This window comes from Engraulis encrasicolus, chromosome 15 (assembly GCF_034702125.1).
Source record: "Engraulis encrasicolus isolate BLACKSEA-1 chromosome 15, IST_EnEncr_1.0, whole genome shotgun sequence".
Classification (NCBI taxonomy): domain Eukaryota; kingdom Metazoa; phylum Chordata; class Actinopteri; order Clupeiformes; family Engraulidae; genus Engraulis; species Engraulis encrasicolus.
In genome coordinates, this window is record NC_085871.1 from 6,585,929 (window position 1) to 6,613,085 (window position 27,157).

At 41.6% G+C, this 27,157-nt stretch overlaps 3 protein-coding genes across 4 annotated transcripts; 1 reads left to right on the forward strand and 2 right to left on the reverse strand.

Annotated features, from left to right (window-relative positions):
• Window positions 1-2,999: 2,999 nt before the first annotated feature.
• On the reverse strand, window positions 3,000-13,981 carry creld2 (cysteine-rich with EGF-like domains 2). Its single transcript, XM_063216912.1, has 11 exons — window positions 13,905-13,981; window positions 13,255-13,342; window positions 13,027-13,109; window positions 12,804-12,914; window positions 12,601-12,692; window positions 12,020-12,196; window positions 10,491-10,589; window positions 9,985-10,068; window positions 9,335-9,430; window positions 8,839-8,973; window positions 3,000-3,373 (listed from the first exon to the last, which is right to left on the reverse strand). Exons 1-11 carry the CDS (start codon window positions 13,964-13,966, stop codon window positions 3,297-3,299), a joined length of 1,104 nt encoding a protein of 367 aa, XP_063072982.1. The 5' UTR covers window positions 13,967-13,981; the 3' UTR covers window positions 3,000-3,296.
• alg12 (ALG12 alpha-1,6-mannosyltransferase) lies at window positions 13,948-18,971 on the forward strand. The gene is made up of 9 exons (XM_063216911.1): window positions 13,948-14,151; window positions 14,440-14,572; window positions 14,692-14,865; window positions 15,301-15,495; window positions 15,722-15,824; window positions 16,297-16,521; window positions 16,905-17,074; window positions 17,598-17,673; window positions 18,324-18,971. Exons 1-9 carry the CDS (start codon window positions 13,993-13,995, stop codon window positions 18,556-18,558), a joined length of 1,470 nt encoding a protein of 489 aa, XP_063072981.1. The 5' UTR covers window positions 13,948-13,992; the 3' UTR covers window positions 18,559-18,971.
• A 328-nt stretch (window positions 18,972-19,299) lies between these two features.
• zbed4 (zinc finger, BED-type containing 4) lies at window positions 19,300-27,137 on the reverse strand. Of its 2 annotated transcripts, XM_063216910.1 has the most exons (3): window positions 27,029-27,136; window positions 26,367-26,576; window positions 19,300-24,097 (listed from the first exon to the last, which is right to left on the reverse strand). In XM_063216910.1, exon 3 carries the CDS (start codon window positions 23,894-23,896, stop codon window positions 20,102-20,104), a length of 3,795 nt encoding a protein of 1,264 aa, XP_063072980.1. In that variant the 5' UTR covers window positions 23,897-24,097; window positions 26,367-26,576; window positions 27,029-27,136; the 3' UTR covers window positions 19,300-20,101. The 2 variants fall into 2 exon arrangements, with proteins under 2 accessions (XP_063072980.1, XP_063072979.1); XM_063216909.1 differs by having other exon boundaries at window positions 26,367-27,137.
• Window positions 27,138-27,157: the final 20 nt, after the last annotated feature.

Consider the following 27,157-nt stretch of genomic DNA (forward strand, 5'->3'; position numbering starts at 1 on the left):
CTTACTTAGCTAGGAGCCCAGCTTTTTAGTCCCTTAGTAATGTTTGTGTGCCACTCATGCCGTTTACTGTGAGGTTGTGGGTTCAAGCAGGGGCGACGCCAGAAATGTTGGGCCCATGAAAGATTAGAATTTTGGGTCCTATTAAGGGCCCGTGCCAGTGCTTGGCGCCTTAGAATCTCTAACACCTTTCCACCCCCTAACGGCACCCATGGGTTCAAGTCTGGGTCTGAACTATCCAAGTTGACCTTGGTTGTCTGTGCCCGATGCATGCAGCTATTGCATGTCCCACACTCTCGATATCGCCATCAAGTGTCTGTGTGGTCCTCTTCCGACCACATGGTGGAGGGCTAGGGAGTGCATTCTGTCTGACACAATATGCCAAGAGGACACACGCGCAAAGTGTCCTGGAAATACACACAGCTGTGGGGTCATAGTGTTGTGAACTTTTGCAGCCAGTTGTGGTTCACATGGCATTGTTGCATCACCTGCGAGGACAGTTAGACATCAACTCAATAAGCCTTTTTGCCCCCCCGAGGGGTTCCTTGGAAATCGCTGGTCATAAAAAACGCCAATCCTTTGAAATCACCCTGTGTTTTAGATTTCACGTCACTGCAGCTACAAACAACTTGAATTTGTTTTATCGTGTTGCACAACTCCCACTAGGTGGTCAGTCACAAGTGTGTGTGTGAAATCCCCTGCCGAGCTCCACATGTTTTCAAACAAAGGCAGTTATATTTCCAGTCCTGTGCAGGATTGCGCACCATCTGAAACAAAACCATTTCAGTCAGGAAATGAACTTGCTTTGATAACACAAACACAAGGTGTGCATTTCCCTGATACGCAGTTAAGGTTTCTTTCGTTTTTTTTTATCAAAGACTTATAAGACTAAAAAAAACAATTGTGGCCTATGGTAGAAAAGGTTAAATGCGGAGGAACTATTGACTAGGGTACATCTGCTCTTCAGTCAAAGATGAACATTAGATGTTTTGAATCAAATGTGTGACATGGATTCTCAGCTCTCTATAGGGGGGTGGGGGTGCAAACAGGGCATTTGGCACAGGGCGCAGGGCCCTCCAGTATTGGTGGTGGGAGTCCCATTGTGCCCTTGCCAGTCTGTGTGTGGGACCCCATCAGTGTTGTGCCCTCAGGCCCTGTGTGCAATTGTTCCAACACTGGTTAAATCAAATGTTTTGAGGTTCTAATCAGTCTCAACCACAAAGGGTGTGTGCAAACTTGAAAAGTTCAAAACATTCAATACATGAGCTTAAACGCTTTTCTCACGCAGTGCATCATGTGTACATAACATCAGGGCAGATGTCCACACGGCATGTTGGCTAGTTCAAAGAATGACTCATCAATCCAACAAGATGTCTAAAAGAGATCAAACTGTACCTCGATGGCTGACCGAATGGTACTCCGTGCGATGAGAGAGACGTTAATTGTCCTTGTTGAAACACCTCATCAGACTGTTTACCTCCACAGAAAGCCTTTGAAGTGTTCTGAACAACAGAATAAAAAAACTGAAAAACAAGTGTAAGAGTTCTCAACTTGTTTCACATCACAACAATATAGTCTCAAGATAATCACATCAAATTACAAAGTAAATGAAAAAAAAACAATTGTACTTTATTTTGATTGACAAGTATTGGGGACTTTGCAACACAGCTGGCCCTGACCTGGTGGTCTTTGAAAAAAAATAAAAATAATAATGAGCAGGCAGGGACCTGCACCCAACAGCGCCAAAATTTGTCCAACTTTATTGATGGTGTTTCATCGTGCAGCTTTGAGCGGGTGAAGCGGGCCGCCACAACAGAGAGGGAGAGAGGGAAGCAGGCGACCACATCACACGCGGCCTCTTGAACGAAAGCACATGGCACAGCTGTGCCTCGGTCGCATCCCAAACCACAGAAGGAGAGGTAAGGGAGGGAAACGGGCAACGGGGTGAACCTGTGCCAGAGAAAGGAGGAGAGACGAGACCAGACGAGGAGGAAGGTGGAGGGGTTACTTCATTCCCACCACCCAGGCTGCATTCATACCGGAGGGGCTTCCAGTTGATCAACGGCACTTAAGTTTGGGTCAGGGCCAAACAGAAATCACTTTCGTTATCTCGAAACACATACTCCACTTCTTCCAGGGTAAGGTATACCAGCATGCCCTGGCTGGACTGGCAGTAGGCCTATGGCCTTGCGGTCACCGGAGTACGACCATGTGCGTGGCAGCTGAGCATTACCGGCAGAGCACAGCACAGACCACAACAAAGCCAAGTGGAGAAGAGCTTTTTTGGGGGGGATGCACTCTGTTTGGGATTTACCAGTGCATTTCAAGGATGGATTTCTGAGCATATCACCGGTTCTGCACACAAGGGCATTCAACAACACTAAAAGCATTGAGTAAAAAGCAAACAGTTTTAGGGGCTGTGCCTGTTCAAAAACAACTCCTCGCTCTTACTGTCATGGATGAGTTCTTTGAAGAGTTAGTGGAACACTGGCTTACTGGAAAAGTACCCTCAGACAGACAGAGGGGTGGGTAAATGAGGGGAATTGTGTGATTACATCTTCAGGTGAAAACCCCAGCTCAAGAGGATGTGTTACAACAAGCTCGACACTCGCTGCTCCCCTTGTAGCAGTCTGTAAAACAACTACAAAGCAACTCTACATTGTGCGTCAGACAGTATCCATTGATACCATCTTTGCGTAGGGGCATGGTAACACAGGTCACAGAGATAAGACACTAGAGACAGTTTGATTGGCTTTACTTTAAAACAACAAAGACATCCTCTTCCCATGTCTCCTCTTATGCAGTCTTGCTGTGTGGTTATCCATGCTCTATGCCTTGCGTTACATTCTATGTTACACTGCCACCTGCTGGTAACTCTCAAAACAACAGAACAGCTCAACCACAACAGACAAAGGAGGGATAAATACTACGAGCGGTTTGCATAAGAACACTGGATAAAAAAACACCAAGATCGCTCAAGACAATTAAAGCTCTACTCATAGTAAAGGTCTTGAATTTTATTAGATTTCACCTGGAGAGACAATGTGTCTCTTTTTGCGAATCATCAAAACAACACTTAAACTTAAAGGATGACTCTGTTTTTTCCATTGTTCCATGGGACAGTTCCTGGTAAAAAAAAAAAAAGCCATGTGTTGCTGAGTCAGTTGAATTCAGTGAGGGCCAAGATGTCCAAAAGCATTGTTCCATTGTTGCCATGTGCCGCCAAGTGGTCATCATAAGTGCAGCGGCGCCCCCTTGTGTCCAATAGAGGAATTAAAATAACTAGTGTACTGTTGCCATTACAAGTCTTCGTGCTGCTCGGCCTGCTTTGAATCCTGGGCCTGTTGGTCCTCCGACGGATTCTCCTGCTGCTCATCTGAAAACAAGCCAACAAGAAGTAGAGTGACTAACTGCCCCGATTGCACACATAATTATAAATACTATATTAGTTTAGGATTACGCTATGGTTTATATCCCTTATTCTCTACAGCCTTCCTCCACGCTCCTCTTGCACCTTAGTGGCATTACTTTACCATTTAATTTCACTGCACAGTCAATTTTTCAATGCCAATAAAAAGTTTTCAGTCCCTTGAGTACATAGATATTTATCTGTCTAAATATTTGAGGAAGGTAATGTTCATATGTAAACATCCTTCAGGATGATATCATCTCTGTGTAAATAATGATGCCTTAGGTAATGACTAGCACAACTAGATGAGTTGTGCATCAATTTTAGAACAGCACAATGTGTTTTAACTGTATGTTGTGCCACGAGGCAACCATATCTAAAAATGTGAACATTTCGTAATGAAACTAGGTGGGATTACCAAAGCCATAGCTTCTTTATGAAGAAACTACAAGTAGTGTGTTAAGACATTAGCAGTGATGGGAAACCTGAAAACACAGCCATGGGCAGTCATGGGTATGTGGTTAGGATGTCAGGCTTGTAGCCCAAATGTTGCCAGTTTGATTGGGGAACAAATTAACCTTCAGATCTACAGTATGGGCTTGATCACCAACAGCGCATGGAGAAATATACGGGTTCTTGTGAGGATAGTCAATGACTCAAGGCCATTTAGTAGGGTTGGAAAGGGGGGTCCACGCGCACCCCCCGGCTTTTTTTACGCCACCTGATTTTTTTGTATCTTTAGAGTGTCTACTTCCAGAATCTGCCAGGTGCCAAGCTGAAATAATGTCCCATGGCCTTCCTTTTTAACCATTTAATGCACCTGACAGGAACCCAACAGATTGAAGCAATGACAGAGAATAGGTCATACCTTTTGAAGTAAACTACATACAGAGACAAATTAACACATTTTCCCATACAATATTGACCTGAGGAATGAATTTAAGTTGTTGTTTTTGACTTTTGACAACATTTAAACAGCATATTTGCTCAGAAACAGCAATAAAATGACCCAAAATATGTAGACACTCAACTATCTTTTCATTCTTTTGAGTTTTGTTGTCTCTTTTTCACCACCTGCTCTTCCTTTATCATTTGCAGTGTAAATGTGAGTATTATATCGCATATTAAGCTGAAATTATGACCCCCAGTCTCCATTTTTGACCCTTTAATGCGCCTGACTGAAACCCGACAGACTGAAACAATGATACAGAATGGGTCATAACTTTTGAAGTAAACCACATACAGAGACAAATTAACACATTTTCCCATATAATATTGACCTGAGGAATGCTATTAAGTTGTTGTCTTTGACATTTCACAACATTTGAACAGCATTTTTGGTCATAATCGGCAATAAAATGGCCTAAAATATGTAGACTCTCAAGTATCTTTTCATTCTTTTGAGTTTTATTGTCTTTTTGTCCACCACCTGCTATTCCTTTATCATTTGCAGTGTAAATGTGACTATTATATCGGGTTTTAGGCTGAAATAATGACCCACAGTCTCCATTTTTAACCCTTTAATGCGCCTGACTGGAAACCGGCAGATTGAAACAATGATACAGAATGGGTCATAACTTTGGATGTAAACATCATACAGAGAGATTAACACATTTCCCCATACAATGTTGACCCAATGAATGATATTAAGTTCTTGTCTTTGACATTTGACAACATTTGAACTGCATTTTTTGGTCATAATTGGCAATGAAATGGCCATTCAAGTAGGCCTATCTTTTCATTCTTTCGGGTTATATTTATTTTTCAACACCTGCTCTTCATTCATAATTTACATTAAAAAGTGTATTAAGAGTATTAAGCTGGAATAATGACCCACAGGGTTCATTTGTAACCCTTCAATGGACCTGAATGGAACCAACAGATTGCAACAATGATACAATTCATTGGGCAGTCATGGGTAAATTGGGCAGTCATGGGTAAGCGGTTAGGGCGTCAGACTTGTATCCCAAATGTTGCCGGTGCGACTCCCGACCCGCCAGGTTGGTGGGGGTACTCAACCAGTGCTCTCCCCCATCCTCCTCCATGACTCAGATACCCTGAGCATGGACCCGTCACGCCGCACTGCTCCGCAGGGGCGCCACTGAGTGCTGCCCCTTTGCACGGGTGAGGCATAAATGCAATTTCATTGTGTGCAGTGTTCACTTGAGTGCTGTGTCACAATGACAATGGGAGTTGGAGTTTCCCAATGGGCTTTCACTTTCTTTCTTTCAATGGGGGTCAACTTTTGAAGTAAACCACAGTACAGAGAAAAGGTTACCCATTTTCCCATACAATACTGACCCAAGGAATGCCATGAACAATGTTTTGCCTTTTATCAACTTTTAAATGCGCTTCTGGACAAAAACTGCCTTTTAAAAAAGCCCTAAAATCTATAGAAATTAAACTGTCATTCTATTTTGAAGGATCATAGCAGCAAGCAACCCATCCACACTAGTGTTTTGTATCTTGATCCAAGTGACCAGATTTGTAAAGTTTGTCAGCCATGAGTGTGTTTTACACTGGCATGTTTCTCTGTCCTGTACATTTGGCATAACAAGCCAAACAGTCTATGTCTGCAGAAAAAGGTGAAAGACACATCTTCATGTTACAAATTACATGTGGAGGTTTTGCAATAAGAAAAAGGAAAGAATATACGCACACCACAGATGCCCCCTTTTCGTGAGACACCTGACGAAGACTTAACAGGTCGAGACGTGCCAGCTTTTCACACGTTAAATCACGACAAGGGAGCTTCTATGGTGTGCAGATAGTCTTTCCTTTTTTTCTTGTGTGTTCTTTTATTATCCAGCACCCACGGCAATTGCTTTTTGGGATGTGCCTTTACCTCACATTTTTTGAAGGTTTTGCTAATAAGTCTTAAAGAAGCCTCCTTTGTTTCTTGAACCTCTGAATGATGATGGTGCTAGTTGGTTATTCAGTGGAAGATATATTTTGGAAATGAGATACTGTTTCAATCTGAAACTCAATAACATAATCAAATGTATACTTTAAATGAGCAATGAGAAGCACCCAATAAAACTTGAAAGAATGAAAAAAGACTGCTTATTTTCTACACATTTTGGGTATTTTAATGCCATTTTTGTCCAGGAACACGGTTTAAACGTTGATGACAGTCCTTCACAAGTGCTTCATTGCATTTCTTGGTTCAGTATTGTATGGAAAATGGGTTAGCTTTTCTTCTCTTTGTGGCTTACTTCAAAAGTCAACCCACACTATGTCTTTTTATAAAGTATTATAAGTTTAAATGTTGTCAAATGTCAAATCAACAACTTAATTTCATTCTTCAGCTTAGTATTGTATATCAAAATGTGTTCATTTGTCTCTGTATGTAGTTTACTTCAAAAGTTATGACCCATTCTGTATCATTGTTTCAATCTGTTCCAGTCAGGCGCATTAAAGGGTTAAAAATGGAGACTGTGGGTCCTTATTTCAGCCTATTTCAGTCACATTTACACTGCAAATGATAAAGGAGGAGCCGGTGGTGGACAAAAGACAATAAAATTCGAAAGAATGAAAAGATACTTGAGTGTCTACATATTTTAGGCCATTTTATTGCCGATTATGACCAAAAATGCTGTTCAAATGTTGTGAAATGTCAAAGACAACAACTTAATAGCATTCCTCAGGTCAATATTATATGGGAAAATGTGTTAATTTGTCTCTGTATGTAGTTTACTTCAAAAGTTATGACCCATTTTGTATCATTGTTTCAGTCTGTCGGGTTTCAGTCAGGCGCATTAAAGGGTCAAAAATGGAGACTGGGGGTCATAATTTCAGCTTAATACGCGATATAATACTCACATTTACACTGCAAATGATAAAGGAAGAGCAGGTGGTGAAAAAGAGACAACAAAACTCAAAAGAATGAAAAGATAGTTGAGTGTCTACATATTTTGGGTCATTTTATTGCTGTTTCTGAGCAAATATGCTGTTTAAATGTTGTCAAAAGTCAAAAACAACAACTTAAATTCATTCCTCAGGTCAATATTGTATGGGAAAATGTGTTAATTTGTCTCTGTATGTAGTTTACTTCAAAAGTTATGACCTATTCTCTGTCATTGCTTCAATCTGTTGGGTTCCTGTCAGGTGCATTAAATGGTTAAAAATGAAGGTCATGGGACATTATTTCAGCTTGGCACCTGGCAGATTCTGGAAGTAGACACTCTAAAGATACAAAAAAATCAGGTGGCGTAAAAAAAGCCGGGGGGTGCGCGTGGACCCCCCTTTCCAACCCTACTAATTGCACCACGCAATATTCACAGGTTTATCACCTATGTTCAATGGTCAAATCTGTAAAGCACTATACTTTCAAGGATTGACCTTTGGATCAAAGGGTTGTGGAGTTGAATCCCACCCTTATCAATGCGTGCGTGAAATGTGTGTGAAATAATGTGTGTCCCCACCACAACTTCATAACTGAAGTATCTTTGAGCAAGGCACCTAACATCAAATACACAAACTTTGGAAACTTTTCCCACTTGCACTCCATCAATGCACCTCACTTTCCACCTTTAAAGGAGAATTTGGGCCATTTTACAAACATATCCCATCTGTTGGAGGACAAGGGAAGTTGGCTTAAGGGAAAACCACATTTTTCATGAGGGCTGCACAAAGTTTGTCAATTGTGCCGATTTCCATCATAGCGGGGGCTAACGGGCAAACATTTAACTCTCTCTGAAGTTCTTAGCATGCATCTAAATGCTTTTGAGTGAATTGGCCGTGGTTATAAAATTAAACCAAAGAAGGTGGATCGAACAAGAAGCGTCATTTTGTTTATTTTCCGGTATCCACTTTATGTCGGGTGAACGCCCCTTTAGGAGACCTTCGGTTAGGAGACCTTCGGTTAGGAGACCTTCGGAGTCCTGAGGTTGAGAATCAATGAAGTCCCCTTAGCGCTGTAGATGGCGGTAGCGCACGTCTTGCGCAAACATCTCAAAAAGAGAAGAAGTAGGGGACAACGCCGCCTTAGGAGACCCAACTTGAGCACACGCTTTTGCATTGAGTGGGCGTGTTTTGCATTATCTTGGTTTGACTCAGTATTTTTGATTAAACCCAGTGCAGAACCATACCATTAGCTAGCACAGACATAATGCATTTGGAAATTTCACAAACAGTGTACTTACCTCTCAACAACATCATCTGTGCTAGTTAATGGGAAGGTTCGCCACTGGGTTTTATTTTATGGCTACAGTAACATGTGTTTGCAAAATGGCTGGAATTCTCCTTTAAAGATGCACTGTGTGGGATGGTGGCATGGTGTGTAGGCATTTCAGGTGTGTAGGTATTGCAACTATGCTGCTCATTGAAACTGTGCAGCCTATTGCGAAATGTCATATTTTCATGAATATTTACTAATTTGTACAGTTCATTGTAGCTTCTGCAGGTTCCCTACAGGTAACTACAGTACACACCTGGCGTGGGGACACAGCTTCCATCTTCTTCATGGAATCCATCGGCACACTCGCAGCTGTAGCTGCCAATTGTGTTGCGGCACTCCTGGTTCTCCTCAGTGCACACCGCTTCAGGCTGCTCACACTCATTTATGTCTGAAAACACCACACAGCGCATTGACTCATTTACACACGTCACTCACTGAACACAATTATTGTATACCAACAAAGCTAGAGGTTAGAGGTATGCGAAAATACATGCATGTACATATTGGCAAAGTCTTATGTGCCTAAGCCTTTCTGAATATGACAAGTGAAGGCAGAATTTATTATATAGCATTCATTTTGTTAATTTTCATTCAGATGTGTTATTATTTTAGCGCTCCTATGGTTGCATGCGAGATATCGTATATATGGTCCTAACATTAATTCTGATCTAAACCCACAAAACTATGCAGGTTTTAACTTCTATAAATCTCCTGTTTTATAGTAATATAAAATGATTAGAAACATTTACCAGTGCATTCTCCTCCATCTTCTGTATATCCTGCTGCACAAGCAGCACACTGCAGAGGTCCAGGTCCTTTACACCCAGAGCAGGCCTTATGGCAAGCTGCAACGACAGGAATCAGAAAATATCATACGGACAAGAAAAAAATACCAGCAGGAAAAACAGTCAAAGATCAACTGGGCTTCTTTTAGCTTCAAAGCTTGTGTCTTCAATGAGACGTGCAGGGGCGGATTAAGAAATTATGCCCCCCTGGGCCAGACCCTGTCTTGGCCCCCCATACAACCCCCCCCCAAAAAAACACCGCACCTTGACCCTGCTAATCAGACATGCTAAGAAAGCTACACACAGTGCTCACAGATAGCAGGTCATTGGACACTACGATACACCCCAGTCGCCCTGTCCGGTCCCGGTCATTAATCCACCCCTGGAGACGTGTATAAATCTACCCCCTACCTTCTCCAAAATGGCAGATAGAGAGGAGGAAATTACATGCATGAAAGTATAATTTTCCAAGTCATGATGAATACTTTGAATTTTATGTTGATGGTAACTATTTGTGAAAAAGGCAACACTTGTGAATGGGCAGCATGAATTCAGGAGAGATATTGCTAAATATATTAAATAGTGCACCTTTAAAATACATTTTGACAGCTTACCTGAGCAGGTATAGGAACCTTGAGTGTTGAGGCAATACTGGTCTCCTCTGCATGGGGAGGTTTCCCTTGCACACTCGTCCACGTCTTTCAAATATGAGATCAGAAGGTAAATTGACATAATAAGATGGCAAAGAAAAAATGAATACTTTGGAGTTAAAGTGGACATGAAACACTAAATTTCGGATACATTAGTTATGCAGGCCCTTATTAATATTCGGATAGACTAAGACTGAATATGAGGACACCTTTGTCTAATGTTTAATGTCCATTTTACGATATACAGACAGCAGTGTTAACAAAGATCCGGAAGACCCTGTTGTGCATTTTTGTCATGCATGCTTACTCACAAAATGTGAAATCGGTCAATCAGCCCAAGGCTTGGTTTGTACGTATGCTCATTATGAGTTTAAGTTGCTTCAAACCATGGTTGAATAAGAAGGGCAGGGACTCATAATAGACTACATTCAACACATGAAAATGAAGAGTAGACATAATGAGTCTCCTACCGATGCAAGCCTCGTCATCATCCTCCTCCCATCCATCTTTGCACTCGTCACAGTCCTTATGGGTCGCGCCGGAGCACGTCTTACAGGAGCTGTCACATTCTGCACAAAAGAAGCATAATCCATCAAACACTGGATCAGTACCATGCATGCATACAGTATGTGGCTAGCCACAAGCAGGCCCGGGGCCATATTAAGTTCATCCCAGATCCTGGTAGATTATAGAATCTATGACCGAGTTAAAAATAGATTCTGATTCTTTATGACAATACCCTACACATGGGGATATGGCAATATCTGATCAATTTGTTGCCTTTTGAATGTGTTTACTTCTTAAAGCAGAAAACAGAGAAATCAAATCAAAGTTTTTCTTGCCCATGGAAAAGACATGAAGTTAGGTCTTTGAACGACAAAATGTTAGCTTTAGATAAGATTAGTTTTAGACAAACCAATAAGGTTTTCTTAAGTATTGAACAGGTTTTTCCAAGACCTCAACTTGCACATTCTGCAAAAATTAAAATCACATAAATGGCGCTTTTCTCAATTTTGCCCTCAGTCTCATATGGCTGTATATAAAAGGTCCAGGCCATATAATTAGAATATCATGAAAAAGTTGATTAATTTCCATAATTCCATCCATAATGTTTAACTTTCCTGGCTTAGATACATTGCTCACATTGTAAACTATTCCAATCATTCATTTGTTTATTTTTACATATTTTGGGCTTCCAGCTCCAAAAAATATGAATTAAGGAATTCACATTATTAGATAATCACCATTTTATTCAGAAAAAATATATAGAAATTCTGGTCACATAAAATCAGTTGAAATTTGGTACTTTCTACATAACATGTCAATGTGCAATACTTGGTTAGGACTGTCTTTGTCTTAATCACTGCCATGATGCGTTTAACATTGAAGTCAATGGCAGAGGCATTACATGGGAGTTATGGAAGCCCAGATATCCTTGATGCTTTGCTGTCAGCTGTTTTTGTTTGTTTTATCTGGTGACCCGCACTTCACTCTTCAATATACCGTGTAGATTTCCATGCCACGTTTTGGTGCTAACTCATCAGTTCAATTCTGACTCGCCAGAAATGAAACCCCATTGAAAATGAATGGGGTTTTATTTCTGGCAAGTTAGATTTATATTTGTGTGCGTGTTGCTGTTAAATGTATATTTAAGTTATATCGTTTATTCGAGTCAGAGGTGGGCCCTCAACATTTGTGAAAATTTCAAGTGGGCCCCAAGTTGTAAAAGGTTGGGAAGCCCTGGCATACAGCATGCCGATATTACATTAACACTAAATTTGCAACAAATCCATTCCAAACCTTCAGTAACAAGAAATTTGCCAGCGCCACTGTGTGCATAACAGCTATACCGGTGGTGGTTTGGGAGAATCTCTTCTGGTGACCCTCTCTAACTGAAGTGACATGTTCATGTTTGGTTGGTTCTTAGAATTCCTATAACAGTTGTTTCAGAAAAGTCTTGCATCAGTTTATGCCTTGGGCTTAAGAAAGAGGAACTTGCCTGTGCAAAGGGAATATGTGTCGTTTCGTTGTTCATTGAAGTATCCGTCTCTGCAGTCCAGGCAGAATTCTCCTTTGTATTCTTTGTTGCAGCTGCACTTGCCATTGCCTCCTCTAGTCCCGTCACCGTCACATAGCCCGTTACCATGGCAAGGTTTCTCAGATCCTCCATCACAAGCTGAGAAGGAAACAAAAATCAATTTCGCAAGAAACATTATTGACATTCTGTATTTTAATGCCACTTGAGTCCATATAATCAACAAATACTAATGTTTGAGGGCAAATGTGGAGATACTCTTTGGGTCAGAGGGTTGCAGGATGCAGGTTCAAATCCTATCCTTACTTCTACCTAAACTTCCATCATTAGCTGAAGTGTCTTTGAGCAAGGCACATAACATCACATTGCCCAGGGGACTGAAACCAATATCCTGTACCTAAAGGCCAGTCGCTTTTGATAAAAAAGCATCAGCTAAGTGTAACGTAATGTGAGATTGAACACTGCACAAGCAGACAACACAAGTATACTTCCAGCAGAAAGATTTGGCCATAAGTGGACGTCTCTGTGTGAGTATCAGGACTTACCTTTGCACTGCTTCCCAAATGTTCCACGGGGACAGCATACTTTTAAGGTGTCAATGCAAAACCACTTGTGAAGGTCAGGGTGTTTTGATTTCCTGTGTCACAAAAGATCAGCGCTCAGGTCAAAACTAATGCTACAATTGACACGTCAAGAAAGAAAAGTTGGTTCTCAGATGAAAAATGTTATAATGTGAATCCATCCTTACTTCTTGAACCACCAAGTTTCAAAGTGGTCCTCATGCTCTTCGACCATTTGATTGCACTCAAAGCTACTGCTGTCACACAGATCGTCAAGAATCTCCACCAAGCGGATCTCACTGGGCAGAGGGAGAAACACTCATTGGACTTTGACCAAAAATGGAAAGAATGCACTGTAAAATCAGTAGGAAATAGCACAACTGCTCAAACAATCAAATGTCAGCACCTCACCTGGTTTCATATTTTGACAAAGTCTTCTCCTCCCATGCTGTGTTCCCACCTCCAAAATTTTTCTTAGATGTTCTGTCAAAGCCCTTAAAGTTGTACAGATAAGACAGCATATTGATTGTGTACAAACTAAGTGTTCTTCTTCACATATGCTTACAATACAGTGACATAGTCAAGACAGGAGATGAACTCATCAATGTAAGTGCCATTCTTAGGCCTAGCATTACTTACCTTTTGGAAATTGTCTGTTATTTGCTTACATGTTGAGCAAGAACTTTTCAGATCTTTCGTGTGAATGGACGGCACTTGTAAAAGCAAGCTTAAAACATAAAAGGAGAAAATAAACGATGCAGCTGGCATTTTTTCCCATTCAACTTTGCTGTTAGCCGCTTAGCAAAATGTATGAGGTAACTACGACTGACTAGTTGGCTCGTTTAACAACATAATTTTGCCAACTGCCCTAAAACACGGTCGTCTTTGAAAAGACACCTACGCTATAAGCACTACAACGAATACATCACGGCGACATGCAAAGATTTATCGCACAGTATTTACATGCCGGTTGAAGAAATAGACACACATTTTTCGATTTCCGCGTCAGCTTGTGATTAGGATTGTGTCTCCTTTTGGTTGGTCCAAATCAGACATCAGTCATTTTGGAAGCCAATAGTGTGTCGCCACGCGCGGGACAACTGCAAGAAGTCAAGTGTAAATTTAAGGTCGCAGTATCACCAAAACGCACGTTGTAATGCTTTGTTTGTTTGGCAAATCGTTGATACCTCTATCCACGAAAAAAAACCTCTTTATTCACTTCAAGATAATTTGCTTTGCAAGAACACCGTTATGGGCTTTCACATCAAGCACACTGGTCCTGCCATCACCAAATTTCATTCATTATTCTTTCCGCCTGTTGTGTTGGTGGTGTTGTAGCGTAGCTGCGCATGTGCGTACTTCCTGTGATGATAAACCATGGCAGAGAAGAGAAGTGTGTCTGAGCGTCCACTGTTGATTTTGGTTGTTTTCATTGTGTTCCTACATTTGTTTGTTTGTCCTTTTACAAAAGTTGAAGAAAGTTTCAACCTACAGGCAATACATGATGTGCTGTACCACAGATTTGATCTCGACAAGGTAGAGTTACAGAACTGCCACCTGTCAGACATCACCTATGCAGATAGCAAGCTCCGTTGGATGACGGCTAATTTGGTTGCTTTACTGATGTCAATATTGATGTATGTAGAGATTATAACGTGATATCGGTAGAGTTGGTCAACTACGGCTAGAAATACGCACAGCTTTACTGATGGACATCCAATAAAAGAGTTAGACATTGCGCACTTCTCTGTGTTGTCTGTGTTGAAGTATCAGGTTAGTCTTTCTTTAGCCTTCATGCATTTCACACTCTCTTTATAATTGCAGTATGACCATCACGAATTTCCCGGCGTTGTTCCCCGGACGTTTTTGGGGCCACTGTTCGTTTCTGCGCTGTCATCTCCGCTGGTGTTTGTCGTTCACGTGATGGATATGCCAAAATTCTACACCCAGATTGTTGGTAAGTGACAGCTCTACTGAATGTCTCTGCCATATGAATTTAAAGCGTGATATTACTTGGCAGTTATTCCCTCTTCCCAGCTATAGGCACTCATTGTCCTTTTTTCTTTTGCATTTCAGTGAGAGGGGTGTTGGGGGTGTGCGTAATTGCTGCGCTTTGGCGCATGCAGAGTGAGGTTCGCAAGCAGTTTGGAAGCACTGTTGCTGGATTCTTCTGTCTCATTTGCACATCACAATTCCACCTTATGTTTTACGCCACCAGGCCTCTGCCAAATGTATTTGCACTACCTATAGGTAAGTTAACTTTTCCTGACAATATTGTTTCCTTTTGATATCTGAAATTGGTCAGCACTGTTCCTTCACAGCATTCCTTCACAAATTGATGTTGTTTACATTCTACAAACCACCCATGTATTGATTCCAGGTATAGAATGGGCACAGCCCCTCAGCTTGCCAGTGTTATAACCCTGTAAAAATGGTGAATGGGTAAAACTGTGAGGAAGGTGGGAGAAAGGCTGGTAATTAAGGGTGGAGATATGAGAGGCTTGTCCGACCTAGACCATTGGGACTCGTGGCCCCCTGGCGTGGGCCCAGTTGACCAGTCCATCAATACACTCCCTGATGTAAAGGCTTTGAGATATGGGGATTTTTACTCTCTCAAAATCGCAGTTGCCCATAACTACTTTGATGTTTTTGTTCTTTCATTTCCCAATGTTATTGTTTGCTTAGTTGTTCTGGCATTCACATCATGGATGGCCCAGAGGCACGGTCCCTTCATATGGCTGTCCGCGTTCGTCATCATTGTGTTTCGGTCGGAGCTGAGCCTCTTCCTTGGCCTCATGCTCCTCATTTCCCTGCTCAGCAGGAGGTTGTTTATACTGCAGCTGTTTTACTATGCCATACCTGCTGGCATTCTGTCACTCGGTAAGTACTGTGGAAACATTGATAGGAATTTCAGTTGTTTTATGTTTTCTGCAGCTATGCCAATTCTAATTTCTGAAAGTAAAACATTACCATGTGCTATTTTTACTTCTACATTTGAAGTTGACACTACTGGTTTTCTTTTGTTCAGACAAGAACTGTCAGTCATCTCTGGAACTGTAATTTAAGTATTTTTCTGTGTTCTTTGTTTCTTCCTCTCGTTCTACAGGTATTACTATTTGTGTGGACTCTGTATTCTGGAAACAGTGGCTGTGGCCTGAGGGTCAAGTCCTGTGGTACAACACCATCTTAAACAAAAGCTCTGACTGGGGAATATCCTTTTGTTATTTCAAGTTATAACTCCAGAGATATTGTTGTTGCTATATTTGCATTTGTTCATGGCAGTGGTCGTCTGACTATGGTATGAGTAATCAAGGAGGGAACTTGGCTGGACCAATTCAAATGAGCAGACAAAAGCAACCTGTGAAAGAGTTTTCAGATCTCAAGATAGACAAGACAAAGATGAAGTCCAGCAAATGCTTTGACAGACAGAATGGTCTAACATTTATCTTTTATTCAACCAAAACAACCAATTCCATTAAAATATGCATGTTTTTGTATTGTAATAGCAATGCATAAATATCCATACCAAGCCACTTGGATTGCAGGGAGTATGTGGCCGCTAAAGGTTTGGGGAACACAGCTTTATGATATTAATATTTTATTTTTGATACTGTATATTTGATAACTGTAACCTTACAGGAAATCAGACTCGTTTTTCACCTTAACTTCCTCCCCTCAGTAAACCTCACCTTTTCTGTGGTACTTCTACTCTGCCCTACCCCGTGCCCTGGGCACCACCATTCTCTTTGTCCCTCTGGGTCTCTTCGACAGGCGGATGCAGATGCTGCTGGTTCCCACCGTCGGCTTCATTTTCCTCTACTCCTTCCTGCCCCATAAGGAGCTTCGCTTCATCATCTACACGTTCCCGGTCTTCAACATTGTGGCTGCCCGCGGCTGCTCTTACATGTGAGAGGATTGATGACCTTTGATTTTGACCTTTCCTTTCTGAATTCCAAGATGAGCTTTAGGCATGGAGATGCAGTGTTTTGCTGCAATTTACTGTTGCAGGGGTAATTTTAACTACAGATCCTCAGTTGTTGCAATCAAAATTACACTTGGGCTTGTATGGCTAGGTCCGACTGTGGATTTGAGATTGTCATGGGTTCTTAAAAGATTGGAAAACAATGCAAGGGACTAACACAGTTAAGTTAGTGTTGATCCATCCTATTTGTCTGCCCTAGCGGTGTACTCTTCCACATCAGTCAACAATCCTAAACAACTCAAACGTTGAAATGTGATTTAGTGTAATCCACCATATATTTTTTAACTGGTTACATTTTCATTTTCAGTTTGAACAACTATCACAAGTCGTGGTTGTATAAAATTGCATCTTTGATCGTGGTTGGTCAGTTGATGACGAATGCAGCCTACACGAGTGTGTCACTGTGCGTGTCCCATCACAACTATCCTGGAGGCAGAGCCATGATGGAGCTACACACCCTAGCACCTGCCTCAGCAGGTCAGCTCTTAATAAACATTTGAATGATTATTTTTCTTAAAGGGACACTGTGTGAGATTTTTAGTTATTTATTTCCAGAATGCATGCTGCCCATTCACTAATGTTACCTTTTTCATAAATAGGCATACTGACCACCACCATCCAATTCTAAGTATTCATTATGACTGGAAAATGTGCACTTTTCATACATGAAAAGGGGGATCTTCTCTATGGTCCGCTGCAAAAATGACTGTACTTGGATCTTACTAGAAAATATTTGTTTATTACTTAGTAAACTTTCATGTAAAGATCAAATTTGGCAATAGGCAGCCCAGTTTCAATGAGCAGTATAGTTGCAGTACCTTTTTTGACCATTTCCTGTACAATGTACCTTTAATTGAGAATTAACTACATATGTGTCTTTATATTTATGTGTCTCACATTACGTGTCCTACTTATGTATGTTGTGTGTCTGTGGTCGTCGGCTAACAAGTAAGGTGCAATTAATCAATAAAAGGTGTCTTCTCAATGTGGTTTCTTTCAGATATTTCTGTGCATATTGACGTGCTCGCTGCTCAAACAGGAGTGTCTCGGTTCTTAGAGCTTAATAGGAAGTGGAGGTGAGTAACTGACTACTTGTTTTGGCTGCCCTCAAATAGATTGTGTAATCCAGGTTTAGATTGAGGTCAGTAGTGTTTATTTTGGGCATTCTGTCTGGTTGAGCTGACCTGTTGGGCTTTTTATTCATCTATTTATCAAGTATTTAAATGCTGTCATGTTAAAGGACAAGTGCACTATCTTGAATATTAAGCCTCTTTTCTGAGTTGTGTACAATGTTTTAGAGCCCCCCGCCTCACCATTTATTTGATGTTCGCTACTGCCTCTGATATAGCTGATTTGGATTTTGTCTCAAGTGGTTTTAGAATGGTCGGCATGGCCATACCTATTCTTAAAACCACGCTAAACATCAGCAAACATGAAATAAACTCTGAGGGGGCTCTAAAATATTGTTATGTTCAAAATAGTGCACCTGTCCTTTAAGGCAATTTAGTGTTGAAAGCTGATACCACTACAGTATGTGAATTTATCTGTGGAATTTCATGCTCACAATAAAGGAGAATGATAGTACATGTGATGAAATTGGTTTTGGTTCTGGCATTTGGGAAGTCACATGACCTGTGATTTATTACTGAGATCAGAAATGTTTGGAGATTTTTTTTTGCCAGCTGTATATGGAAACTTTTAAATTAACATTTACATTCCGATTCAGGTATAGTAAAGAAGAGGAAGTGGTTCCAGGAGACGCTCAAATGAAGAGTTTTTCATTCATCTTGATGGAGTCTAACTACACCAAAATATCACTACTGAGGGACTCCCACAAGCCAGTGACTTTCATCCAAGGGTTTCACAACATGAAGTTTCATGTTTTTGACTTTCCCCCATTCAGTATTAATTTGGACAAAAAACTTGTGATACTAGAAGAATTGTTGCATAAATACAGCTGAATGTTTTGTCTACTTGTTGATTATTGTTGTGCAGCCAGATGTTGGTTTTGTGTTTTCATGAGAAAAAAAAATATGCCAGCTTAAGCCAAGGCCACTGACATTAGCCTAATATCGAAGCACCTCGTAATTCTCCAAAGCACATGTTGTTTTAAGTTGATGTTGACCAAAGGAAGATTGAGTCACTGTGTGCAAGGTGAATAGTTAAACTGAACTCAAGTATTTCTTTGAAGTTCCATCTTTTGCTGTTCTGTTGTCCAATGATTCACAAGCGCTGAGGCAGTAGAATATTCTTTATTTTCCTGTAATGTATTCTGGTGTCAGGTCTTCTCTGTTTACATTTAATTTGCTTGGGTCTTGTACCAAACTTAATCACACTGTGATCACGAATATTTTTAAAGGAACAACTGATGTGGCATGAATGTGTTGTATTATTCTTCACCTCACCCGTAAATTGTGTTGAAGAGACCACTTGTGCAGTAGCTAGGAAAGACGTGTTAACTGTAAACCATTGAATGGTGGCCCTTTGGTATTTTTAAATGTCAAATACGTCATGTGTGAACCTACTGAATAAACTTTGTTACTTTTGCAAATATTTTTCATGCTCTGGGCACATCACCAACATTCGGCATTAAAGAGCATTCAATCATCTCTATTAGTAGAATAAGAATATGGAAATGCTGAAACGATACTTATTACAGCGTCAGCAGACACATGCTGTTCATAGTTAGGGGACAGTAATAACGCTTAACTGGAGAACATGATTTATTTACAAATAATCACAAAATTAGCATTGTTCCAGTCTGTCTGCATGTTTATCAAATTCTCTTCAGAAACAATTATTTATAAAATATACAGTACATTTTCCATGACAACAACCTATAATTTAATCCCTCAGAAAAGACCATTGTGCTTGTGAGGCAAATGTTAAACAAATTGCTTGTCCTGATAAACAAAAATACATAATTTACACAGTTAATTAAGAAACATTTCAGTGAGTCGTAAAATAATCTAGTTCTACAACAGTACCATGAGACATACATTTACAATAAAATAATTAAATAACAAACCAAAAAAAAGTTTCAGTCACAGCATTTCAACTTTTGGGCCAGGAGATATAAAAACACAAATTCAGCATCTAGGCATATTTTACATTATTTAAGTTGAAGACTTGGTTTTCAAATCAACAAAGTATTTACAGCATTTTGACCTGAAGTAGTTCTAAGGCACAAGGAGAAAGAAGACAAAATAAATACAAAAAACATACAGCAAGAAACCATCACCCCTACAGCTAGATACACCAAACCCTCTCCCTGATACAAATTACTGAGTTTGACATCAACTCCAGTTTGCAGTGTTGCAACAGTAGTACACAAGTAGAAAAAAACAACATAATGCAAAATGACAACACAGTTAAAGTACTGAATATGAAATCTCCTCTTTGTAAAATATTGTTGAGGACCATGTGGTAACTGTGATATGATCCTTGATTGGGCACAAAAGGGTGTGTATATGAAAAAAAGACTCAAATTAGAGGTCAATCAGTTTAGTACTGAAAATATATCAAGGGAAGGTTGACCTTTAAAAAGAGAAGTCCCTCTAAATTTTCCAGCATTGGCCTGGATTGATTCAGGGCACTATTCACACTCCCTGTGCTAAACAGAGTTTCGGCTGGGACAACACTAGGGGGGCAACCCACATATCGAATAGCTACTTTAGCAAGCTCTGGCCACAAGTATTTTTTCAGATTCCAATAATCCAGTGGATTGCAGCTTTGATCCAGAATGTCCTCCTCTAGGTACTCCAGAACGGCTATTTCTGAAGCTTTTGGCTTGTCCTCCTGTTTGATTTTGTTCCTGATATCGTCCATGAGAGACCAGAGGTCGTCCTTCTTTGCAGCAAAGCTGTTGGTTGGAGCCGAAAGTTCAGCACATCCGTTGGACAGAGGAGGCTTCGCTTCTGCATTTGAGGTAGACAGTGACGCCTCCAGCTCTTGGATGAGGTCTTGTTTGCACCTTTCGGCCTCCTCCTCTGAGAACAGTGAGGTTTTGTACCGTGGGTCCAGCATCGTTGCCCAAGTGTATCTTGGGTCGTGTAGCGTAGAGGACATTCTGGTGACCATGGCTTCCTTGAGGGATTTCAGCATGTTGTCGATGCCCATCGTCTCGTCGAAGAGCATATCGATTTTGCGGTTGAGGATGTGTATGAGAGGAATGACTTGGCCGAGTGTGGCAGTGCGGTTGCTCATCTCCCTGCAGGCGACCTCGAAAGGCTTCAGAGCACTGCACACTGACTGCATCACCTCCCATTGATCACAGCTTATCAGTTCTCTGAAATTGCACTCTATGGACATTTCATCAATGGCTTTCTTTTGTTCCACTAGACGTTCAAGCATGAAGAAGGACGTTTTCCACTTGGACGGAACATCCTGGACAAGTTGATTTTCGGGCAACTGGTATGTTTTCTGCAGTTCAGTCAACTTTTCCTTGGCTTTTGCAGAGCGGTGTACGCGTTCACAGATTTTGCGGGCAATGCTGAGAATGTTCTGAACCATTCTTTGACTTTTTATGGCTTCGTTCACAATGAGGTCTATTGTGTGACCAAAACATTGGAGGGTGTCGTTGGTGTCTTCCAGAACATTTCGAATGATCTGGCTGTCTGATACAGTGAATCCGATCCTGAGACCTGCCGAAGAGATCCACGTATCCCAGAGATACTGAAGCTGCTTCTGGATATTCACCATGTTGTAGTCACAGTCTATCTGGGAGACGCTGAGGAGAGCTGAGCAGTGGGAATCTTCACCCTGCGGACGTACACATGATTCGTAGGCAACCCAGTGTGCGGTCAGTGTCAGGTATTCCCTGGTTTGGCTGCTTACCCAGACACTTGCTGAAAAGTGGACAATGCCACCCTCTGCCTCTTTCAGATGTGTAAGAACAACTTCTTTCACCCTTTCATACATTTCTGGTATGGCAGTGCTGGTGAAGTAGGAGGAGGAGGGTAGAGTGTACTGTGGTTGGAGGTATTCCAGCAGTCGATTCAGGCCGACGTTCTCCACCACAGCAGACGGCAGAAGATCAAGTGCAAGCATTTCTGCGATGAGCTTGGTGATTTTTTTGGCAACCGGGTAGTATTCGTCAAATTTCTCACCATTTTCTTCATATGGGGAGGCAGTGTCCATGAGCTCTTGGCTATTTTGAAGTTCAGCAGTTGTTGACACATCACCTGAGTTATTGCTGTTATTTTCAAGAAAATGTCCATGAAATCTTTGCATGTGCCTAAACAAGCAGCTTGTGCCAAGGTTTGTCGTCTTTTTACCCCTGCTAATTGTGCGGCTACAGTGCAAACAAATCACTTTTGTGGGATCTGTAGTAGAAATAGAAAAGTGATTCCACAGCTTTGAAGTCTTTTTGCTGAAAAGGGACAGAGTGTTTGACTTTCTCTCATGAACAGGACTGTCAGTCATCTTTGTGGACGCGCCCTCTGTGAAGGGTGACTGAGGGGAGGGCATGTATGCATTTTTTTGGTTCTTTAGGACGTCAGGATGGCGTCGCATGAGATGCCTCATCAAGCAGCTCGTGCCGAAATCACCCCGTTTGCCTCGACTGATGACACAGGGGCAGTATCGACACAGAGCTTTGAGCTGGTCGACAGGGGAGACGATAAAATGATGCCACACTTCAGACTTCACCCTTTTCATTATTTTCTTATTTTGCTGGAACACTGAACTCAAGTCCTCGTTCAAGCTTGAGGCATCGGCTGACTCCTCTGGTGAGGAGACTGAGGGTAGATTTTCACCTTTCAATCCAAAAGACAAGTCCAGCAAAGAGTCTTGCCCTGTCTGACACACAGCATCGTCAGATTCCTCCTCCTTGATGTCCAAGTCCATGCTCATGTTCTGTGGCACTTCATCGGGGAGCATTTCAGGGGAGCACGAGTTAAACGTGGGTTCCTTTTTCATCTCAGTAGTTGGATCCTGTGCCTGTGTGCGTGACAACAGTGTAGGTGGTGTTGTGTACGGGGGCGGAATGTTGGAGCCCTGTCCATTTTCCTCGATGACGATGTCACGGTGGGCACGCCACATGTGGCGGATCAGGCAACTTGTTCCCAAGTCCTTTCCATTTTTTCCTCGACTGAACTCATTCATGCAGTGCACACAGACAGCTTTGGAACTGTCTGCAGGGGACAGGTAAAAATGTTTCCACACTGCCGATCGCCTCCGAGAAGAAGAACTAGAGGCTTTTGGTGTTGATGGCAAACCTCCGTCCATCAGGTCGTCGATGTGGTTGTTGTTGGTGGAATGTGGAGATGACACTGCGGCAGTAACGGTAACAGTCTTGGGACACTTCTCTAATTTTGGTTTGATTTTTAACGCTGTTTCTTTGGATGATGTGTTGTTGGTTGTGGCTTCTGTTGTGGAAATTGATGTGGAGGGTGAGGTGTTGTTCTCTGAACAAAAAGTAGTAGTAGCTGCCAAGTCTCCAGTATTTGGTGATTTCATGGGAGGTATTGAGGATGAGGCAACAGCACTAGGTGTCGAATTAGTGGAGTTCTCTCCGTCTTGTAAAAGCACTGTTGGATGAGCCCTGCGCACATGTCTCATCAAACAGCTAGTGCTCAGGTCTTTTTCATTTTTGCCCCTACTAAACTCTTTCATACAGTACATACAAATAGCTTTGGTACTATCTCGTGGAGATATGAAGAAATGGTTCCAGGCAGGAGACTTTTTCCGTGGGTTCACAGGATTTCTCATGGACGACAGAAGGCTCTGAGTGACTGCATCCATGGCGACATCATAAAGGGTACTTGTGTAGCCACTTAGCAAGCCGCCATAGTCCTCATTGTTGTCTTTGCTGACAAAAGGGCCTGCAGCACTATCGAATGGCAACTTTTCACCCTCCTGCATGTCGTCGTCCACTGAATTTGGTTCCTCTTTGATATGCAGTGTTGGTTCATCATCTGCTGGATTTGCCTCGTCCACGTCCGTCGTCTGGTTGTCCGGCTGGTCTGTATTGGCAGGGGAGGTTGCTGGAGAATCCGCTTTCTCACTGGACTCCCCCACAACTGCCTCCTCTGAGGACTCCAGGTTAACCTGAGAAGATACATCACTGGATGTGCCCTCAACAGAGGAAGTATCCGTGGCTAAAGCTTCTGAGATGCCGGTAGAGGATTTTGCGTCTGCTTCATCGTGAGGTGTGACGCTGTACGTCTTAAACACATATCCATCTTGACCTTCAATTTTCAAACATGTTGCCTTGACCTCACGTCTCTTGTCCTCCCCTGTAACGCCATTTGATTCTTGGCTTGCGTCACTTTTGGGGGACGGGACTTCTTCATCCATGTTAGCAGACCAGGGTTCTGCAAGAGGACTGAATGTTCTCTATAGAAGGTGAACTGCCAAACATCCAAGACTCATTAGTGTGGTTGATGTGAATGTTCTTTGAAATATGAAATGAATGTTACTCTCCAAATCCACACAGGGCTATCATTGTTGTCATTGTCCTCTGCAGTGATATGAGGCAACTGCTCATTTCCTGAAACCCTGAAAAATAAGAAACAACAACATGCTATTAGAACCAAAACTTCAAACTTACGCCACAAAAGAGAGAAAGAAAAATTGTGCATGCACACACTTAATACTTAAAGCTAGACATTTCACAAACACTCATTCCCATCAAATGTACCTACACATTCAATAGTATGAGTGAGGAAATGTTACAGTACATTGGCACCGCCTGCTCATAGTTCTGATGAGGCACAAAATCATCAAGTCATATTACTATGGAACAATGGTTTAGTACACCAATTGTAAATGTGGGCTAATCATAACACACAATGGGAATTAGCTCACAGGTCAAATAGCATGACACCGTGGGCAAGCTTTAGGCTCTAGGCCCGAGTTGAACATCCCGGACTGACAATTACCTTTAATAATAAAGCCTTAAACATTTCAGACTACAGTTTGACTAAACCTTTTAAGGCTGCCATTTATATTGTTATAAAGGTGCACCCTGTAAGATTGTGGCCACCGTAGGTATTGCAACCATGCTGCTCATTAAAATTTTGCTGCCTATTGCCAAATTTGATCTTTTCATGAATATTAATAAATAATAAGCCAGTATTTACTAGTATGACCAAAGGACGGTAAGTTTTGCAGCTAAAAATGCCTATATCTGGACATTCAAAATCCCCCTTTCATGTATGTAAAATGCAAATGAAATGCATAAGAATTAAAAAAATAATGGTGTTGGTAAGAATTGTTAATTAAGTAGGACTAAATGTGGTAAGTATTTGTTGAAAAGACGTGCCATGTCTGAAAAAAAAGAGCTCTGCGGGTCAGCCAAGGTTCCATTTTCACAAGTCCGCGAGATTGGAGCGCACCATTAACAGGAAATAGGCTGTGTTCCTAGAGCAGCAGCCCCATCTAACCCGGAACTGTGGCAATAGGATCCGAGTGCCCTTTCCTGACTAATATCAACCTCTATCTGTTTTTACCCGTTTTAAGACTTGAAAGGCAACATAACAGCTGACAGGGTAGACACGTTTACACGTTGCTTTACTTTTTCTACCGAGCGTAATAAAGACGCACAATTGCGGCGCAACGCGCCATCAACTGTAGCAGGAATTTAGCTTTAGGATTTTCTTTTATTCACCCATTTTCATATATCGTGGTTGCTCATTTATATGACCAGACACTGATTGCTGATTTATAAAAACTGTCGATTCCCTGATTGACGCTCCCAACGCAGGACGCTCCCCTGTCGGCTCGCTCCCACTAGCCAGACTATCGGTCCCACCGCCATATAACGGAGCTAGTTATCTTTTGATGTTAGTTTTTTGTTCCTAACCCTAACCCTAAATTGCTTGTATGTAGCAGTGTATGATAATACGTGAAATATAATCGGGTGGGACTACACGTCCGGGAGTGATAGAAACACCTGGGACTGCACGTCCGGGAGCGTTCTCAGTTGGGAGTATCTATCTACCACCGATACCGTCGATTCCGACTGACAACGATTACACAACTTTTCCGGGTTTCCTTTTGCGTTCCGGGTTCGCCTTAAAGCCACAGTGCTCGCCTTTCGGCATTCGTTAAGTTAGTCGCGACAGTAATATTTGAGGTGTCAAACAAAGCATTTGGATTGAGTGGCTACCGGAAAACAACACAGACAACATAACCACATTATAGATAACAAAATTGCTGTATTGTTTGAAAACGCTCAAGTCGAGATTCCTTCTTTTTTTACAGAACAGAAGTAATAATGTCGAACCAAATTCTATAGATTTAAATTACCACTACTTGCAACGAAGATATAACAGTGGGCCATTTTTTGATAATGATCTGATGTGCAATCCCTAGGTTTAGTGTGGATGTTTAGCGTTCATTTCAACACCTTCCACATTGCTAGTAAGCTAATGAATTTGGCTACCACCACGGCTAACCAACGTTACTTGGCTTGGGTTAGACAAAAACAAATAGACTGGGGGCGCAAACTACGGGCTAGCCATAGCTAGCCTAACTGTCACATGGATTGTAAACGGAGTTTCACAGACACGATAATCCCAGCAGATTTGCTGTCCGAACACGAATATGTGACTACAGAGACTGAACACCCAAAAAGCTAACATTAGCTCGTTTGGTCCTTTCGACGGCAACGTTAGGCCACACAGGACATAACCTGGTAAGACAGAACCAGATCTTGGCAGCAGAACAGTGTGGTAGAACCAGCTAAGGAACAGGATCAGCCCAATACTACAGCCGATTTACATCACGGGAAGGACTAAACATAGCCAAAAAACACAATTCTTACCCTAGTAACCCGTCCCATGTTTGTTAGTATCGGTCCGCAAACAGTTAAAAATCGCATGTGATTGATCCAGGGGGGCAATTAGTTCGTTGCTTTGTCTCCTGTGCACTTAGCGTTAACATCAGTCGGTAGTAGTAGCAGCTCCCCTCAGCGACGGACAGAAGGAACACGCTTTCATGATGTCATGGGGTTTAAGGGCGTCCAATATGGCGACTGGGCAATAAAAGGAAAACAACACATTATATGTCCAACATAGTATTCCTTTTAAGTACATTCACAATGCCATAATGTAGTTTTATAATACAGCAGTTATTTGACGATTGATTGCAGGCTGCATGAACTGTTAACATGAGTGTCCATGCCTCACTGATGAATACATTTCTTTCATTTGGCTGTTGGTTTTCACTTCAAATTTTACCAAAACATACGGGGTTTCTTGACCTAAGGGTCTCTCAGGGGCACCTAGGCGCCATTATGGGTGGGGTTAACAAAGCATCATTAAGTTATTTAAATAACAGAAGAAAAACGATTACTGGTTTGTGCGGTTTTCGTGAGCGCATCTTAAGTCCCCCTCTGACCGAGACAATCCTATGATTAAAAATGCTGAGCAACTTTGAAGCGCACTACTTCCCAGTTGTGTGCATTAATGCATTTTATTATATTACCTTTTTATTTAACATTGTGTCCCCATGTCCTTATGAATGAAATCTGTCACAGAACAGCATTTCCTTTTGAGTAAAATCACTTGCTCTCTGTTAAAATGAAATAATGAAGAAAAACACATGGGTGGCGAC